General features: G+C 44.3%; 1 protein-coding gene across 12 annotated transcripts in view; it reads right to left on the reverse strand.

Moving 5' to 3' along the window:
• Positions 1-11338: 11338 nt before the first annotated feature.
• YPEL2 (yippee like 2) overlaps positions 11339-20241 on the reverse strand; it is a 318063-nt gene continuing 309160 nt past the window's right edge. For all 12 annotated transcript variants that reach the window (XM_069615144.1, XM_069615145.1, XM_069615135.1 and 9 more), the window contains one exon: positions 11339-19133. In XM_069615144.1, the coding sequence (XP_069471245.1) occupies positions 19044-19133 (90 nt within the window). In that variant the 3' untranslated portion in view covers positions 11339-19043. The remainder of the gene's footprint in view (positions 19134-20241) is intronic.

Below are 20241 nucleotides of genomic sequence, written 5' to 3' on the forward strand. Positions count from 1 at the left end.
TAGTGGGTCTTCATACTCTCAGCTGATCTTTCTAGATTCCGCTGGGCATAGGCAAAAGCATGTTGAAGGTGTTTCCTTAAATTCTCCACATACTCATGAGTTGTGGAGGCATTTATTAGTGTCTGCTCTTGGGTTCTGTAGAGCAAATGCTGGGGAAGCACCATCTCGCGTCCAGTCATCAACTCAAATGGTGACATTTTGGTTGCAGATGAAGGGGTAGATCTGATGGCCATTAGGACCAGAGGTAATCGGATATCCCAACTTGGCCCAGAATCTGCCACAAACTTCTTTAATATGCTCACAATGGTTCGGTTGTATCTCTCCACTGCTCCGGAAGAAGCTGGCCTGTAAGCAATGTGTAGCTTCCTTTTAACCCCCAGTACCTCCCACATCTTTGTCATCACTTCACTGGTGAAGTGGCTACCTCTGTCTGACTCAATCCTTTGAGGTAGACCAAAACGGGAAAAGATGTGGTTAATCATCAGGGCAGCTGCTGTTTCTGCCTTGCAATTTGGGGCTGGGAGACATTCCACCCACTTGGTGAACAAGCATGTAACGGTCAACATGTACTTGTTTCCTCTAGACGAGCGAATCACAGGGCCTACAAAGTCGATTTGCAAATCTGACCATGGCAGTGTCATCCCCCTCTTTTGGAGGGGTGCACGGTGCGTGCGGGATGATGGCTGAAATTGTGCACACACAAGACACCCCTTCAAGTATTGGTCAAGGTCCTGCCCCATGTGTGGCCAGTATGCAACCTCTCAAGATTTCCAGTGTTGTGTGAAACCCCCTATGACCGGCGGTGGCCGCATCATGGGCGTGACTTAACATCAGGCTTCGGAATGAGGAAGGAACCACCCACTGATCGTGGCCAGCTTTGGATTTCCTTACCAGCAAACCGTCTTGGATCCAGAACATTTTTGGACATTTCATCAACACTCTTAGGTCCTCTTTCCCAATGTAATCGGTATCCGTCAGAGGAAAGTTCTCAGGGTCCTCAAGGTGTTGGTAAAACTTACCAATAATTGGATCCCCCTTCTGAGCTGTAATCAAATCAGCATCAGGGGTCTCCTTGCTCCATTGGGCAGTTGAAAGATCATTGTGAGCATTTGTCTGGGACCTAGTGATAGCAGTGACCTGGATTTCCCCCAACAGGGACTCAATCTCAATTAGATCCCCTTGGATGGCCCCGGTTTTGGCCAGCTGATCAGCTAAGTCATTTCCAGTTTTGTCTGGTCCCTCTACTTTGGAATGACCCTTGATCTTTTTCCAGTAGATGGTCATCCCATTCGATGTGACCAGATCATCAATGTTTTGGATCAACTTCCCATGTTTCAAGGGTTTGTTGTTAGCACGTAACATGCCTCTGGTTTTCCAATTAACCAGGTGCTCCACGAACCCGTTCCGTACATAATCCGAATCTGTGATTATGACCAGTTCGTGGAGTTGATGCTGGACAGCAGTGAGGATGGCCTGATGCACAGCCATCAATTCTGCCACCTGACTACTTCGGGGACCAATTTTGTATCCAGCGGAGGGTTCTGGGGACTCATTCACCCATGCATTCCCTATGCCGGCCACCAGTTCTTTCTCCCCGTTGTTGTCAACATGGTAAGAGCATCCATCCACATAGACAGTGGGCATTCCCTCACACTTGTCCTCTTCAAAGACTTTGTGTGGGGAATTAAGGTATGCCTCCGTGTTGTCCTTGATTTTTAGACTTTCGTCCTCGAGACAGTTTTCTCTGGCACAATCATGCAAGTCAGCCAGAACTTGCGCGAAGGGACTCTTCTTGTTTTGGCCATATCTGACCTGCACAGGAAAGCCTTGCATTGACAGAATCCAGGAAGTAATTCGGGAATTACTCACATTTCCGGCCCGGATTCTATCACTTTGGAGATATTGCAGAGGCTGGTGTGGAGTCTCCACTATGATGTGTTCCCCCTGGATAAACGGGCGGTAATTCTTCAATGCCCACACCGTTGCCAGGAGTGCCTTCTCACAATCGTTGAATTTTTCCTCCACAGAGGATAAAGTTTTGCTCGCATAGGAGATTACTTTATTGACCTTGTCATGCTTTTGGTATAATACTGCTGTCAAGCACGTATTAGAGAACCCTGTCTCCAGGAAGAACTCCTTGTTTCTGACAGGGTAAGCTAGGCAAGGCGCTTGTGAGAAGCTTCTTTTGAGTTGTCTTACTGCCTCGGCTTGTTCTGGACCCCATTCCCACTTGACCCCCCCCTTCAGGAGATGAATCAGGGGTCTGGTGATCTATGCATAGCCCTCAATGAACTTTCTGCTGTAATTAGTCAGTCCAAGGAGGCTCCTTAGTTCCCGCAGAGTTGTGGGGTCTTTCAGTTTCTGAAGTGCTTCCACTTTCTTTTCCTGGGGACAGAGACCCTGAGGAGTAATCTCATGCCCCAAGAAATTAACACGGGTTCTACACCACTGTGCTTTCTGAAAGGAAAGTTTTGCTCCGGCGGCCCTCAACTGGGTCAGAACATAACGGATCTCCGCTATGTGTTCCTCCATAGATGAACTTTTGATGAGGACATCATCTACATAAGCCAGGTTACCCCTTGCACCCAGGTCGGGCATGGCCTTGTGTAGGAAAATGTTGAATTCATTGCCGGAGTTGAGGTATCCAAAGGGAGTCCGGGTCCATGTGTACTGCTGGTCCCCAAAGGTAAAAGCCAGCTTGTATTGGTCCTCCCTACTGACAGGCACAGTCCAGTATCCATTGGTCAGGTCTATTGCAGTGAATACCTGTGACCCCTGGATCTGGGCCAGCCCTTGGTCAATGTAGGGCAGAGGCCATCGGGAAGTATGGACCCGTTTGTTGAGCTCCCTAAGGTCGGCGCAGAGTCTCCACTGGCCGTTTGGCTTCAGTATTCCCAGCACCGGATTATTGAAGGTGCTGTGAACTGGACGGATTATTTCCCGGGACTCCAGGTTCTTAATTATTTCAGTAAGGGACTCCATTGATGCGAGAGGCAAGCAATATTGCTTCACAAACACTGGAGTCATTCCAGGGTCCGTGGGAATTATTGTTGTGTGGATGTCGGTGCGACCACAGTCATATGAGTCTACCGCAAAGAGATCTTGGAAATCCAAGAAAACTTGTTTCAACTTTTGCTTTTGTTCCAGAGTCACACAGGCATCAGCTAGGTTGACTCTCTCTTCCACCATCTGCCTGAAGCCTGGAAAGACTTCTGGTTTGGCTATCTCAGCGGCCTCCTCCAGCTGGGTGGAGAAGTCCCTGGTCAGAGTGCTGATTTGGACTGGGGGCTTCAGGTGGGAAAGGCAGCCCTCATGGACTTGGAAAATCACCTCATCCCTCCTGAAGTCACAAGTCACATCTTCCTTACCATAAGGGCAAGAAGTGTACACCAGGAAGTTCCCCCCCCATGCCGGGTAAAAATCCTGTCTGGTGTTGTATTGTCTTCACTGTCACTGTCAAAACAGTCCTTGGGGATCTGAAAGAAAAAGTTGGCAACTGGAGATCAGAGCCATTGTGGGTTCCCCTGGTTCCGGTTCTGGGCCGCCTCCCCCTTCTTGGAGGCAGTCACCAGGATGGGTTTGAACCAAGGGATTTCGGTATTGTGGGTTCTGGGATGAGATGATGGGCGGCGGTAGCTCAGTCTCCATATCTCCCCAGTCTGAATTGACATCCCTTGGGACCCATTTTTCCTTGGGAGGAGTTCCCCCCATCTCTGAAGGAGAAGATCCTTTTCCCAGGATCTTCTGAGGATCCCTCTCCCTCAAATTGGAAGACCTGAACCTCCTCCACAAAGTGGGTCTGTTTGGGTCCTTTGTTTCTCCTACCTCCTCTCTGCTCCTTGGGTGGCAGACTTTCAGGGGTAGGAGATTTTGTTTCCGGTTCCTGGTTTTCCAGGGGCTGTTTACAAGTTGGGAAGGAAGCTTCCTCCAAGGTTTTACACCCCCCTTCCCCTTGTGCCTCCTCCCTGGGAACCGGTGTGTTATCGGGTTGCTGCCCCCGTCATTGTTCTGGAGCACCAGGTCCAGAGTTTGGGGCATTCTGCGGTGGCATGCTCATCTGAGGGTTCTGTTGAGCCCTCAGTATGTGACCCAGATCTCGTGCCACATTTTGGACGTGGCGCTCAAGTTGTGAAACCCGCTCAGGCTGATACGGGGCTCTATTTTCTCTCCTGGGCTGATCCCGGGAAGGGTAGCTATCCCTTCTCTGGTAGTACCCCTGGTTGGGAAGATTTTGGTACCCCTCCACCCTTGGCCTCCCCTCTCCCGGATTAGGTTGTCTGGGCTCAGGGAATTGGGGAAAGAAGGATGGATGATTTTGGGGTTGGAAATTGGGTGGATACCTGGGGAAAAAGTTCTGCCCAGGATTTGGAGAATTTCTGCCCTCCTGTGGGAAGTTGGGAGGGAAGTTCCCTGGGTTAGGTGCTTGGCCGGATGCCCCCCCTTGGGCTGGAGGAGTCCACACATAACCCAGGATTGGTCAGTTTCCCTTATAGCAGGGAGCGGGGGACCCCATTTGTGGGACTACCTCCTCGACTCCCTGTCTGTGACTGGCCCGAGGGCCTTCTGGGCTGTGAATTATTAGGTGCAGGTAGGTTTTTAGGCCCCCCCATCTCCAAATCCAAAACGGGGGTGACCTTTACCTCTGCCACCTTGGCAGCAGCAGGGGTGCTGTTGGTTTTGGGATTTTTCTGGGTATTGCTTTTATTTTCTATGGGCTTCTGCACCTCATAGATCCGGGTAGCCTGTTCAATGACCCAGTCTTAAGATCTTTTCTCATGAAAATCTCTCACGAGCTGGGTCATTATATATTTGGGCAAGGCATGGAAAAATGTATTGACAAATTCTCTGCTGTCTGTGCGCACCCTTCTGGTGGTCTGCGCAAAGGCACGTTTCAGTTCTTGCACAAATTCTTGTGGGGCCTGATCCTCCCCACATTGCAAATTGTAGGCTGCCTTGCGAGCCTCTTGAGGATTTCTGTGAACAGAAAAATGTTTCAAGATGGCCGCCTTATAGGTGGACCATCTTAAATGATTTTGGTCCTCCAGCCCCGCAAAGAAACTGGAGTATTCTGGTGAGAATGTCCATTTGACGTACTGGATGCAGCTACTGCTGTCCTTCAAATGGAAAGTCTCCATCATTTGCTCATAGAGCTCCAAGTGTTCCCATACGGAATACTTGGCGTTCTTATGATAAGGCGTGATAACACTCCTTATTGCCTTTATTTGCTTCAATGGGTCCTTAAGCAAGGCCCTTTTTGCCTTATTGGCCTTTTTGGTTCGGGTAACCCTGGTCCATTCATCCTCTGACTCAGAGGCACTGCTCCCAGAGGTTCCTGTCTGATCTTCCAGGTTTTCCCGGATTCTGCGAGCCTGGGAATGGCTGGCAGAATGTGGGGACCTGGTCTCCTGTCTCCTGTACCGTTCAGAGGAGTCTTCAGATTCCTCTTTGCTGCCAGGATTTGATGGGTACCCCCCCACTGACCTAACTGGGCAGAGGTTTTCAGGATGCCCTTAATGGGCCTTCTCTCCTGGGGTTCCCCACTAAATTGCACTGTGCTTGGGTGCCCATACCCGGATGCCCGCCCATCCATTCCTGGGAGGTACTGGCCTATAGGCCCCATGCTTCTGGCTAGATAGTAATCTGCCATCCCTGTGGCCCGGTGCTCATGTGCGCCAGGGGACCTGGGGGTGGCAGAGTCCAGGGACTGAGAGAGATAAAGGCCTCTGGTACTAGGGCTCCTGAGGTTATGCTCAGGAGTTTCCCTTTCCCAGCGAACCTGGTCTCTATCCGCCCCTGCTCCCTGTTGCAATGCAAGAGCCTGCGCCTTCAGTTCCTCAGTTAAGGCCTTACTAGACTCTATCAGTCTCTCCTGCATCGTTACCTGTTGTTGGAGCCTATCATTGTGCTGGCAGAGAGCCTCATTCTCTCTCTGCGTTTCCTGATTGGTCCTGGAGCACTGGGCCAGTCTTTGCTGCAGGAGGGTTACCTCCTGAGTCCCCTCCCTACTGGCCTGCTCCTGTCTTGCCAGAGCCTCCTCCATCCTCCTGGTGTGCTCTAGCAAGTCCTGGTGTTCTTTTTGGAGGTCACCCAGTCCCTGGTGGGCCAGGTGATTTTCTTCCATTTTTCTTCTTAAGTGGCAGACTTCCTGACCTAAGGTGTCCCTTTCCTGACCAAGAGCTTGAATTTGTGATCCCAGGTCGTCCCTTTGCCTTTGGAAGGCACCAGCTTTCTGGCGCTCCTGATCAAACTCTGCCTGGGTATCCAGGTCTTTCAGGATCAGTTTATTGCTCTCCTCTTTCTCTCTGTCTAGTTGGATTTGCAGGGTGGCTACCTGCTCTGTGCATGCCCTGTTGAAATTGATCTGTTGCTCCAGCTTTTTCTGGCTCTGCAGTAGGGAGTCCAAACTGTCTTGGCGTTCCTTCTGCAAAGCCAGAATTCTGGTATCCTGGTCTGTCTTTTCCTGTTGCAGTATATCCATGTCCTCTTTTATTTTAATGATATACTGCCTAATATTATTTTCTGACTCCTGGCTCCCCTGCAGCCTCTGCTCAGAAGAGACCAGGTCAGATTGGACCTTCTCTAACGCCATCTGTCGCTTATTCGCCAGATCTTGGCTTTCAGTACATTTATCCTGCATGTCTCCCATATATAGGTACAGGTATGCCGCTATCCTAACCATCTTGTCTTGTTCATCCTTAGCTTTAGGAGCCATGTATAGTTCACTCAGGGCCACATGTAAGGGACCCTGATCTCTCCATATATCTGACCCTGTTTCAGTGACCTGTTGCGTGATGGCCTGCAACCAGACCATGCGGTCCTGGTGAGTCCACTCACCTCTCACAAATAACTTATGTAAGAAGTGCTCTCTGGCTATTTTCATGTCTACTAAGGTCGTCATTCTAGAGATTGGTCTCTGTCCTGACTTACAGAAGTTTGTATTTTATTTTTGCAAAACAGACCTTTTCCTTAGAGCGTTCCTTTGAGGAGTGCTTTATAGCGTAACACAGCGTGGTGATCCGACCGGATATGTGTATCTGGTCAGCTGGCACGCTGTATTAATCTGCACAAGTGATAGATCTAACCCAAACGTCCGGCTCGAGCCCCCAATTTGTAAGAGGATTCAATCCAGCACTACAGCTAAGTCAATGCCTAGTCTGGGATACTGAATGGAAACCCTTATTGATATATCTTTATGTCCAGTTCATGAGTTCTGGATGACTACCCCTATATAACACCCCTCTCTTGGAATCCCCCTGACCCCACTGAGCCAAGAAGTAGTTCTGTTTTGCAGGTTTAAAAGGTTTATTTGATAATTTAAACAATATATATCTATATCACACTTTAGAATAAATTAATAATTGATAGCACACTTAGGCATATGAGCAGTAATCAGCAATAAGCAATCCTACAATAGCACAGTTCTGGTGACTTATGACTAGGAACAGGGGAATAAAGTATCAGAGAATGCTTTATGGTTTCAATGAATTGCACAGATGAAAAAGAATGCAGCACAGAAATCGACTTGATAGGACTTCACTAAAAGACAATGTAATCACTTTTCTTTGAAAATTCACTCCCCCCTTTATGCAATATAAGGAGATGGAAAGGAGAGCACACAGTTCTCAGGAATGCAATCAATACAATACGAAATTCAGTTCCCCCCCAGCAAGCTTAGAGGAAAACAGGTCGGAGTTTTAAACACAGGCCCAAAATGCTTTGAATGTGGTTTGCAAGGAAGTGAAAAATATGCTGAAAATGCTTTTAATTCCCTTCAGGAGGTTCAGGGTGAGTGGTATCTAGTTAATATTAGTCCAGGCTCACTTTAGCAATGATTCAGAGATGGTGATTAAGAGGCAAACAAATTTTTAGCAAGGAAAGAGATGACTGCTGATGGTTACACGTGGCTGGATTTTTAACCAAATCGCAAATCGCGGTAAAATTGGCGAGTGCGAGAATCGTGATTACGGCAAAAGTATAAGAAGTAGCAAGTCGGTTCTAAGCTTGTTGAAAAGCTGAGATTCTAAGCTTTCAGAGAGTTAAACCAAGTTCCTAGCACAAACGGTTCCAGAGATACGGACGCTTAAATAAAGGTAGTTTTTCGGATTTGAACTTTTAAAAGTTCAAAGCGACAGGTTAGAGCTTGCGGCTAGAAAATGACAGGTGACAGTTAGGAGGCAGTTCTGGTTAGATTAAAATAGTTTGAATTATATTATTTTAACTAAGAGATTGGTTCTGCATAGTTCTGCTAGGTACTCACAATATATTTTTGAATTAGGCCTCGCCACGGATCTGGTCAGGTTTTGGACTGGACTCCGGTTCTGGTCTCGGCACTTCACAGTGATCTGGGTCAGCTCTCTGGTTCTGCTAACAATGGTCCGGGTCACTCTGGATCTCTGGCCTCTGGTTCTGGATACTGCTCTGCTTTCTCTAGGTACAGCACTGCTTTCTGGCAAATGGCAAGAGTTCTTGCAAAGAATTCAAACAGCTCGCCTGGCTGTGAATAGTTGCAATGATTTGAGGCCTGCTAAAGAGGGATTTAGCTTGTAGTTGACCTCTCTGCTACAAATTCTGAAGTAAAGTCTTGGTCTCTGAATGTGGATAGATTGATGTCTCTGTGTTGGCTCTCTAGAGGTTGATGGAGGTAAAGTATGGATTTTCCCGGCAGAGCGTCCCGCAGCAGATGGAATAGAATGTCTCTACCTGTCCTGACTGTCTGCTTTTATGTGTTTTGAAAGTGGGTGGAGAGGCTAGCTTTCTAGGCCCTACCCCTCTCCACTTGTCATTGGCCACTTCCTCCTCTTCCCCTTGATTGGGGGAATGAAATGAAGTGTCATCATGATGAGGTCTGTTTATGATACAGAGAACCCACCCCTGTCAACTTTACACACAATCTATATCTGATCCAAATACATACTTCCCCGATAGACAGTTGTTTGGCATTGCATACACACATCATGCATTTACTGATGGTAGCCCCTGTTCCAATTTTGTCGTTTCTAGGAGCTTGGGTTCAAAAATGGCAACATATTTCACTTTTTGGTCGGGTTACCAATATTGGATTTGTCCCTGCATTTACACAAATGTTCGCAAAGCATGTGGGCATTAGGTGGTGGAGTGTCAGATTTTTAACATACATACATTTAGAGTAATATCCTCTTTTCCGCTAAAAACCCCCGTGAACATACCACCGGGTCCTAACACGTCTTCAAATGTGCACAGAAAAATCACAAGAATAATGATATCACTTATAAAATTTTCACAAGTCCGCTCTATGAATGATCCATCTTTTTAGATTTATGTTCTGGCCCCAAAGGGGTGTGGTTTCCCCCCCAGCACAAGGTTGAATTTCTGGTTTTTCCAGTTCTGCCAAGCCAGCTTGCTCTCACAGGCAGTGCTCCTCCCCTTTCCTACCAGGAGGAAGCCACTTTTACGACCCCCATAATAAAACATTTGCCTGAGTCAGGACAGGGCTTTGTTCAATTTCCTGCAGAGCCCAGGTAATTCAATCAGAGAAGTGTCATATCCCTTTTGGTGGGAACAGCAAAAGGCAGCTAGGCCTGGGAACACAGCTGTTGTGCAAGTCTCAACTCCTGTCGGGGGTAGCTGGTGGGCAAAATTCCCTCTCTTTTTAAGCCAGGCCTCAGCTAAATGTCTCTTTGGCTGCCAGTTTTCCTGTCCAAATCAAACTTCCAATTTTTACGCATGCAGCTAGAATGCTGATTCTAAGTTTAAAGCTATGACATTTAAACAATTGCAACCTATGTGACACTCAAAAGTAGGTCACTCATTTCTTTTAAACATTTAGATTTTTAGTGTCTTTCAGTCCAAATTTACTTAAACTGCTGAAATCCACAGCTCAGCCAGTTTTGCTATGAACATTATTTTAGGCTCATCCTCTTTCCAGATTTTGTATGCCGATAAGACTTTATTCTGTCAAATGTCTGCTGGTGTTCAGTGAGATTGTTGGATATTCTGCAATGTTTGAAATGGGCATTCTGAGCTGGCATTCAGGGAAACAAAAGGTGATTTTAAAGTGCGGTTTTTCCTTTGGCACACATTTCACTCATGGCACCCCGGCCCATCCTGCTCGCACTGGTGGGTGGCAAGTTAGGCAACCATTTTAGTGTGCACAAACTGCGTGGTTCTCCTAGATTCTGGCGCACATTTGGGCTTTTTGGCCATCTTGGATTTTCTAAGCCCACAGCACCAAATGTTGCAGCATGATAGCTCAAACGTGGATCAGGACACCCAACACTTTGTAAAATGCATAGGTTTGGCTTGCACACATGTTTTGGGAACTGAAGCACCACTTTCTACAGTACAAATGCAAATTTAAAAACCTTTTTTTAAGTAATGCTCCCAGATTCTCTCTCAAATAAGATTGACCCATTTCATTGATATCAATATAAATGATCCCATACATTGTTACTAAAATGTTTAGATTAATATGGATACTATTGAATTAATATACAGTATAAATCAAAAACATTCTCTGCCATTTTCTTCTTTTATGCAAGCATGGAATTGGTTCTAGAAAACATATGTAACCTCTTTTGGAAAATTCTGTGCTAGGAGAAAGGGGTTTAGTAATTTTTGAAAAACGACTTCCCTTACTCTTAAGAGCCAACAGAGCAGTCTCTCCCTTGCGTGCCACTACTGCAGCCAACTCATTGTCCTTGGAAGGCTGTGATAGTTTCACAGGGTGAGACAGTTTTAGAATTAACAGATGACAACAGTGATCAGAAAAGCAGATCCTGGGTTGGCCAAGGACAAGTTTACTTATCTGGCCAGGACTTCTATCCGCTCTCGTTACAGTCCAGCTACCTAGTGCCACACCAAATGTGGTATGGGGGAGGAACCCAGTAAGAGGAAATGATCAATACTTGGACCTTGGACACTAGGTTTAAAGAGGCCTCAAGATGCTGATCTATGATTGGCATTGGCCTCTGAAGCGTTGGTAAATGTGGGTCAAGCCAAAATGCAGTATATGTATGTAAAGAGAACCACCGGGAATCACTATGCAAAAATGCTCATGCATGTAAGCAAGTTTTGTATTTAAAAAAAGAAAAAAAACGACCTGGTGGCTTGGAAGCAAGAAGGGTTGTTCAAAGGTGGAGGCAGAGGGGTAGAAGAAAATGGCAGAAAAGCAAAGAGATTTGGTTGAGGACAGGACCCAGCAATATTCTGAAAAGGAACGTCTCTAGATCCTTTCTGAAATGCATGAGGGAACGAGTCATCTTGATGTTCATGTTCAAGAATATTGGTGCATAGCAGAAGACTGAGCAGGATACCACACTTTACAAGTAGACTTTACAGTCTGACAAAAAAGGAATAATGGTTTACTTTCAAGGTTTGAAAACTTTATTTCCTCAAATGAGCACCAACACATTGTAAATGACAGAAATAATGCACTTTTCTCTAATACTGGATAACTATATACAAACATGAAAATGTCAAGACAAATTATTTGGAAACAATGACAAAAAGTACAAAAACATGCCAACATAAAAGCTTTAACAATCTGTAAACAGAGGGGCAAACAATATGTTTTTTTCCACAAATATCTTCTCTTCCTTGGATAAATTGGGAAAAACATTCTGCTAGTTTAAAAAAAAAAAGATACAATACATGTCTTCATTGCGAAAGAAAATGTAGCAGATTTGTGAGTGTACAACCATTAAAGCTTATTTGTTGTTAATTATTTTTCATATTTTACTTTTTTACTGTAGAAGTAGAGAATATAGCAGCAATATGATGAGTTACCTTTGCAATTACATCTGCCACTACCATCAAGAAAGAACTTCAGCTATTGGGCTCGTTCCATATAGAAACGGAGTTACATACCATCACTTGAAACATTCAGTTACAAATTATTGTCCACACGCATAGACTTCTCAATTTGAGCATCTGTACACTGCCAAGATCCCTTTTTGGTATCAGAGCAGTAGACACATGGTTTCATAGACAGGGCTTAAGGTTAACAGATCAAGCCTGGACCTTGTCCCTCAGACCTCGTTTTATCATTTTTAAAACCTTATTAGAACTCGTGGCATTGGTGCCAATTAGATGGCTCGCAATGTGCGCATTAACTACAGGTATTGGCCCACATTCCAAGCCCTCTGACCGTCTCCACAAATCTCCCCATTCATTTTTGGTGTGTAAAAGATTTTCTTCTTGCCAGGTGTTGCCCTGAGCAACACCTCACTTCTCCATGTCCCTGCCACCACCGTAAACTTTCCAGAAAGCCTAGGAAATGAAAAGTAGGCTATACAGGCTGCTAAAGGCCAGTATAGGACACTATGGAAAGGGGACTAGAATGTTAAAAGTTTGTAATTGCTTTTTCCGAAGAAACGGATGGCACCAACTTTCTATTTATGGTCAGACTCTTAGTTCCTTTTGTAGCAGCTTCCAATACCCTGGTTAGCACTTGGCTAGTCCCAGTGAAAGAGTCTTCGTGAGTGATTGCCAGTCTCATGTTCCTAGGTCCGGTCTGCTCCACGTCTGTGTTGATGTGCGATCAGACTAAATAAGATTGGCACCAAACGTATTCACTGCAGAACTCGGATTACACTGACTAGTGATCAAGAGGTCTGTCCACTCTGCAAGATGCCAACAGCCCTATTTCCTGTATTTGCAGGCAATAACAGATCTTAATAGCCCTTAACATTCAATAACATTCTTTGCTGCATTCTGGCACATTGACAGAGAGTGCTGGCGATTAGGAGCAGCTAAAGTACACAAATGCAGGCAGTTTGTTTACTTGAGGTATTGCATTTTGGGAGGATTTGCAATTAAATTGGCGTTGGACAAAACAGGACAGGACAAATTACCCAACTGAACACCTTTCTCTGATTAATATCAATTGTACCAATTAGTTTCTCTGGCTTCACGATAGTACAAAAAACAGGAATGGGTACTCTGCCAATTAACCATTTGCTAACAATATTTAGAGAATGTGTTGGGGGAAGGGTATGCGAAGGATCACACCCACTTTTTGGGTTTTTACATGTACAATTCTGGCATGAGGGGTAGTGGGTATGCAGATTGTAAATGGTCAGTGCATCCATCAGGCAAAGAATAACCAGACCGCACACTAAATATGTGCAAGGAAAGAAGAGGACAATTGAACTTTTCATAACATTACAGACTCTAAAATAAAGTATAGCTAAACAAAACCCCAAAGGGTATTTTAAACTTGGTTCTTAAATGTGTGTTTTTGCCACTTGCAACCTTTGCAGTATAAAGATGTTCAAATTAAATTACAGAAAACATTCACTTTCTTAAAAGGTTTCATCTACAACGTTCTTGATTCAATGACTTGAGTGGTAATCAATTAGAACTAGAGAAAAGAGGTAATTTAAAAAAGAACAGATTAATCCGCAGTTGCAGCCAACAAAAAGAAATACATATTAAATGAAAAACACAAATGCTAAAATCGTGCAGCACAGGAAAAAAAAAGTGATTCTCCACAAAGGCATGCACAGCATTTTTTGTTGTGCCATTGGTCCATGTCGAAACTAGCAGAGCAAAGAAAGGTATTAAACAGAAAGCATGAGACCCTTCTGAAGGAGATGTAAACAGTTGTTACTTCCACTGACGTGTCGTGAAAGAAAATAAGCTGATGCCTGAAATGTAAAAATGCAACAAACACTCAATGCCCCCTTCGAAATGTCACTGAGTCGACGATGCTTGTGTGAAGAACGTGAATTTCTTTATTTTTTCCTCCAAACTCATTTTTTGGAAGCCTAGCCTGGTGTGTTGCTAGTTGATAATCAGTGCCTATGTGAAAGAAATTTGCAAGCTCTGCTTTTCCCGGTCAGAAAACACCATGAGTTGCTACTATAAACACAGCCAGTGCTTCCCTCAATGCTGTAGCAAACCAGGCTTTTAAAAAGTTCACCTGAATGGATCACTTTAAACGATGCAAATGTCACCCTCTTGGTCTGGCAATACATAAAGCACCAACACTCCTCAGCAAATGTAATAACTTTAGCAGAGACGTGGGTTCATGGTTGACAGCTTGTGAAATCGGCATCAGTGCCTTAACGGAAAAGAAAATTAAAAGTCATTCAAAATTGGACAGAAATCCTCCTCCTGAGGCACACGATATCCGGCTGAAGGTGTGTGAGGAGAGCAGGCGAATGTTCGAGCGGTGGTTAGAACATAATCCTTGCTTGTCTGCCCTCGGCCCCACCCCCGCCCCCAATTCATTCAGGAAGTATTTAGGGGATGGGATGAAAAAGAAATCTTGATAAGAAAGCGTGAACAGTGACAAAGAACTTTAAAATGTTAGACGTGATGGGGGAAGCAGCAAATGTGGGTGGAAACAAATATAAAGTGCTAATTTGTGAGATCAGACGAGCGTTTTATTTTAGTTTTTGAAACAACCTGGGAGAAAAGCCCATTTACTGCTCAAATATTTTATTTCAGATTTATTTGTGCAGATATTTAATTTCCCAAATATTTTACTTCCCTGAACTAATTCATAAAATAGTGCCTGTTGGCATTCTAACGCAACGCCAGTAGAGCACGGAAAATGTAAAATCCACTCATTGGTGAACAAAACACAATTTAAGTTCTTTTGGCGGCTGTGTAGATACATTTGCAAATGCATATATTACATATTCACTCAAACTGTGCAAACTAAAAAAAGTAAATAAAAAACCAGAAAAAAAACGGTCCTAAAACAGCTGACTTGTTGATACAACTGCAGATTTGCCCTGCCGCCTTTGTAAAGTTGTAGGAAGGACCAGGAGCAGTGTGCGCCCTCAGTGCTAGAGATGGGCAACAGGCACCACATGGTAAGCTGATGCCAACCCCACTTCCTAGTTAACAATATTAGTTTCCTTTGGAAAGTCTATTTTTTTGCATCAGGTATTGAAGATTAGTGGGCCTATAATGAGGTGAACTTTGCATTGCATTACATCACCAAGAGAAGCAAGTCCAATAAAAATGAAGTCAGGTGACCTTTAAAAACTATAGGCTATAGGTCAGATCTCTGGGAAACATTGGTGAGATTGCATCTGTGCCCATAAATGAAGCTAAAAAACATGGGCACACAAAAAGGATCCAACAATACTTAGCGGAAGAGGACAAAAAAAAAAAAGCTCAAGTTACAAATAAAAACATACCTAACAAAAAGTGCTCTGTCAGGTTTCCGAGAAACTGTCACAGCACCACAATACATTATTCACAAAATTAAATAGTACTATTTACAAGATGTCACCCCCCCCCCCAGGTAAAAAGGTTCTCATATATATTACTCTTAAGGTGCTCGCAGGTAGGGTCAATGTTATGTTTGCACCCATGCAAAACAAACATAGCCAATTTTGCACAATTGCTTTATAGGAGCAAACTCTGCAATTCTCATCTTTGGTTGTGCTCGGGGTATAATTTGTTTGAAGCCATCCCTTTGGGATCAATAGATGCCACGCTTTTCTTCACTAACTATCCACCCTCTCCAACCCACCATCTACAAACTCGTCGAATCGCATTTGGCAGCGACGGGTAAAACTGATTCCATGCTGCCAACTACACACTTGTCTTCATGTTTAAGCACCAATCCAGAGACCTCTTAATTTAATGACACCGGGCTACCTCTTGCCCCAACAACAATCCACATTGGTGCTCAATATGTTAAAGGCATTGCATGCTCGCATACTCACCCTGCATTGCAGCCACAGCTACCCCTGTTGCACAAGACTACTCCTGTCGACATTCTACCCTAACCACCATGAAAAGAAGCGTGGACAGAATCTGTGAAGAACTGCGCAGTACAGTTACATTTTTCAAGAGATTTGCGTTTGCGAGTATAAACAAAATCGGGGATGTATATTTTGTTGAAAATGAAATATTTAGACAGGACAATGTCTACATTGCACAGTTGCAAACTGGGGTAGAGGTTTAACTGCTCTCAGTACGCAATCCTTACTTAATGCATGCAAGGACGCCAAGTTCCAGCCAGGTAATACTTGAAGGTTACAGCAAGGCAGCACTTGCAGTGATGAGGTTTAGCCATCCATTGGAAACAAAGATGTAAGCAGTTTGCTGACAATACCCACCACTCCTCTAAAGAAAGGTTGTGAATGTGACAATAGATTATATGGCAACATATCAGAGGCAAAACCTACATTATGAGCTGATTTGACAAAGAAAACAAACCATGTACTAATCCATTTAGCCTCACAGATAAGCAAGGGAAGAATCGGAGGTCTGGCTCAATAACAAGACCAGTGTGACAAGATAGCACCTGCTATAAAAAGGCGCCAGCGTGGTGCTACCTTGCACCACTTGAGTGCTTGCACAGGAAATGCAGCACTAATTTGGTAACCCCCTACGGGTCGAAGGCGTTGACTGTGCGTATTCCCGCTTGTTTAGAGTAAATGAGCACAGCTTAGTGTTGCATTTGTTACTTATGAACCGTTGCATTACGCATGCTGTAAAACTGAAGTGCTCTACTGCAGCGAGCTTCAAACACTGCCTACACGTGTCCATGTCAATGATCCTTGTCCAGCAAGTACTTCACCTAAAAACCTGAGCCTGTTGGAATTTGTCAACAGTTGAATTATTATTATATGTATATATTTTTTTAAAGGACACTCATTTCAAAACAAATCTAGCCAAATTTAAATTTTCTAAAAGATCTCTAGAATGGCAACTGCCAGGTAAGTTTGGACAAAAGGCCCATCAACATTCAGTCATCCAGGTGATTCAGTGGGATATTTTAGAAGTGCTCAAGTACCAGCCCTTCAATGTAGTTAATGGAGTCAAAACGTCCATGCTTGATAATCAAGGATTGCACCCAGCCAAAATGTGCCAATTAACATGCACACAAGCATATATTTTGCAGATTACTCCACAGCACTCTCATCCATGCCAAGCGGTAGGGCTGTGAATAAGCTGCAGGACATAGCTGTCCTTTATAGCCAATCGTCCTATTGTAAACAGCAGCCTGGGAGACATTTTGGGACATACTTTGGAGGTCTAAATCTGAATACTTCATGTGCCCTGTGGAATTCAGGTCAGGATTGCTCAGGACAGGAAAGTAGAGCCTTTCCAGAGAACAAACATCAAAGTCTGCAAGACTTGCAGAGCAGGTCTTATATCCACATAAATGAATAGGGTGACACAAATGAGTCAGCAACACGCCTGTCAATAAACCTTTCTTGCAAAAAGCATTTTGCAAGAATTTCTCAAGAAGGATATTCCTAAAAGTGCGGTTATGCGTAAGCAAACCAATCTACTTTGAATGATGCCTGTGGTTCTGCTGTAGAAACATCCTTAGGATTCTGTAGTGAATTCACCAAACTAAAAAGACAGGAGTTTGGGAGATCAACATACTTCTGGAAGGCACCAAATGAGACCAAAGTTCCAAAATGTATTTCTGGGAGACAGACCTTTGGTGCCTTGACAGATCACAGTGTTATTAAAATGTGATGGTCAGGGCCTGCCCCAATATGTCTAACATCTGTTCAAGTCAAAAACTGCAGCCAGCTACATACATCTGTTTAAAGTTATACAATGTAGAGAATGCTGCCAGCAGCAACCTCGGCAACTTTGAGTAGGCCAGGGATGGGAACAATCTGCAGCAGCTGCAACTAATGTCCAAACGAGAGAACTAGTTACAAATACCTGCAGCATGACTTTTGGCCATAAATCTCGCTCCAGTTTCTAAAAAGCCATAAAATTGAGTTCTGCTGTGCTTAAAGCTGTAGCAGGATCAACACTGGGGCATCTGAACTAAATATGAGCCAAGCAATGGGCCTCAATAGCATAGTCTAGAAACAAAAGTAAGTAAAGAACTGTGTACCTTGTCAAAGAGGTCAACAGTGGTTTCGAAACCTGTCCAGATTAAAGGGAGGATCATCAAACCCCATATGCTATTGTTTGTGACAGTTCATTGGATCACTGGTGGGGGTCTCGCACCAACCAGTTTGTAACTTTATTATGCATGTCACACCTCATGTGGAAGAACCCCCACCACAACTAGAAACTCCCCAATTTCCAGTTGATTAAATGGCACACATTGTAAAAGTGCCCAGCGATGAAAAAAATCTTGTGGTCAATACATCCCAATCTTATTCCTTGAATGCAACTGAAAACCCCCTTCCTAAATTGGACACTGGTTTCAGTGTGAGGTTGACCCCCCCCCCTTCAACACCACTCAGTAATGTCGAATTCTAGAAATGCTGCCCTCCTGACTGTCCGACCTGTATTGCAACCTGTGCTTGGGGCGAGAGGCAGACATTTCACTGCCAAACCAGCAATGCAACTTAAAAAGCAGCAAAACGTTTACAGTTAATGAAATTCACTTTGCATGAGTTGCTGAAGTTGGCGCGGACAAAAGTGTTGCAGTCTTAGCTGAACTGCGGTTCAGTGGCCTTTTGGAGTGAGCGTGGCCCAGCAGTTATTTTTCATGCATCTCTTCACTACAAACGATTGTGTTTTCATGCTGAAAAATGCTGTTCCCTGGCTCTACAATCCCTCTCATTCTTTGAATGCATTAGACGAACACAGTCTACACTCTGAAGCATTAAGGTAACAAATACAGACAGATGAAAGTGGACTTGCACAGTACATCACTGGCAGAATAAGGACCAAACATGGACCAATTCACTTCTTCGGACACGGCCTCCCACCCGCTTTCTGGGACCCTGTTCTCCCTCTTTCTGCAAAAGTAGTGCACTATTTCTTTGACAAAGGTCCGCCAAATCTTTTCTTTTTCAAATGAGCACACAAAGTTGAACATGAAAGTGGAATGCTTTTGAGCTTTGATGAACTCTTATTTTCCTTTTGTCCCGCCAACTCTAAACAAAAGAGAAGAAGCTGGAATCAAGTCACAAAACTGAAACAAAAGCAAGAGACAGAAAGGGGGATCCAGGGCAGTGAGGATTGTGAAGACCAGTCGCCAGGGAAGATGGAGGTGCGCCATGTAGCCCGGTCTCTGAACATATGAGTCAGGCGCCGATCCAATCGCTCACGCCAGGATACAATGTCCGGTTGGGTGGCATTTCCTTCATCAGGTGCCTTTCCCTCACCATTTTTCAGTCCCAACCATTATCCTTGATCATGTGGGCAAGTTCAATGATGTATTTCCCTTCTTTGTACTTCTGGCTGCTTTCAAAGGCATGTTCCTAGAGGAAAGAAGACCAATATATTGTTTTAAAAAAAGATTGAATACAGCCTTTTACGTGAAATGAAAATATTAATTTATAAAAGTAAACTTTCTAAAATATTTGGACATCAAAATAAGGCACAATTGTTAATACTGGGATAGCTAGTTAAAAAGCCCCACAGCCGTGACCCTTTGGTCATGCTCTACATAGTAACAGTTTAATAAGCAGTACAAGACTTTTGCTAAATATATTTTAAGGACATGGTACAGAAGTTTGCAATGTATGGTGAGGTGGAAGCATTGGCCTTAGACAAGTGTTTAAGTGTTTTATAGGGATTTACAAAAAAAAATGTTTACTGTACACAACCTGAATACAAACTGGAAAGCACATTTTGGTTACAGCTGATGTATACATTCAAGGGTTGAGTTAAACCGCTTCATTTCCATTTGATATAATTTCCCAGAGTTATTAGAGTAAACTGAAAGATGAATGAATACTCCTGCAATCAGTTAAGAGGAAAGTCCCATTAGTGCAAACAAGTGGTTTAACCAAAATGAAACCAACCATTCAGGAGTAAAGCAGTTGTGAAATTGTGACCCCATAAAAGGGGCAGTTTTACACACCATGAAGGGATTAAGAGGAGACTACGGAGGTCCCCTAAATGGGATGAAGAGCTAAAGAAGGGAAGGCAAAAGGGGAGGGGTGCACAAAAAGAACAGGGGATTAGCTACAGGGGATCAGGTGTAAAGAACCACATAAGCATTTATCCATATGCTATGAAACGTAAAATGGTCTATAGTGTATCTCTTCCATTTTGGCCGCATTTTTGCATGTTGTCCGGTCTGTGCTGCGAGATCAGGCTAGCCGCTGACATGTTGGTTTGTTTATTTCTTTCTAATGCGCAACAGACCTGAGGGTATCAGGGCGCAGCAGCAAGACAGTGCAAAGCTTACAGAGCAAGAGATGTGTGCATCAGAACTGCTGCGTGAAAGTTGTGTTATTTGCAAGCAGATCACTGCAGTGTGTGAGGTGGACTGTGAGAAGCGTCGGGTGAATGAGCAAAGAGGCAAATGCGATTACGACGGACTACAGTTATAGGAGCTTTAGTGCTAGACTGAACTGTATG

The sequence above is a fragment of the Ambystoma mexicanum genome, chromosome 9 (assembly GCF_040938575.1).
Source record: "Ambystoma mexicanum isolate Mex_15411 chromosome 9, UKY_AmexF1_1, whole genome shotgun sequence".
In the NCBI taxonomy this organism is placed as follows: Eukaryota; Metazoa; Chordata; class Amphibia; order Caudata; family Ambystomatidae; genus Ambystoma; species Ambystoma mexicanum.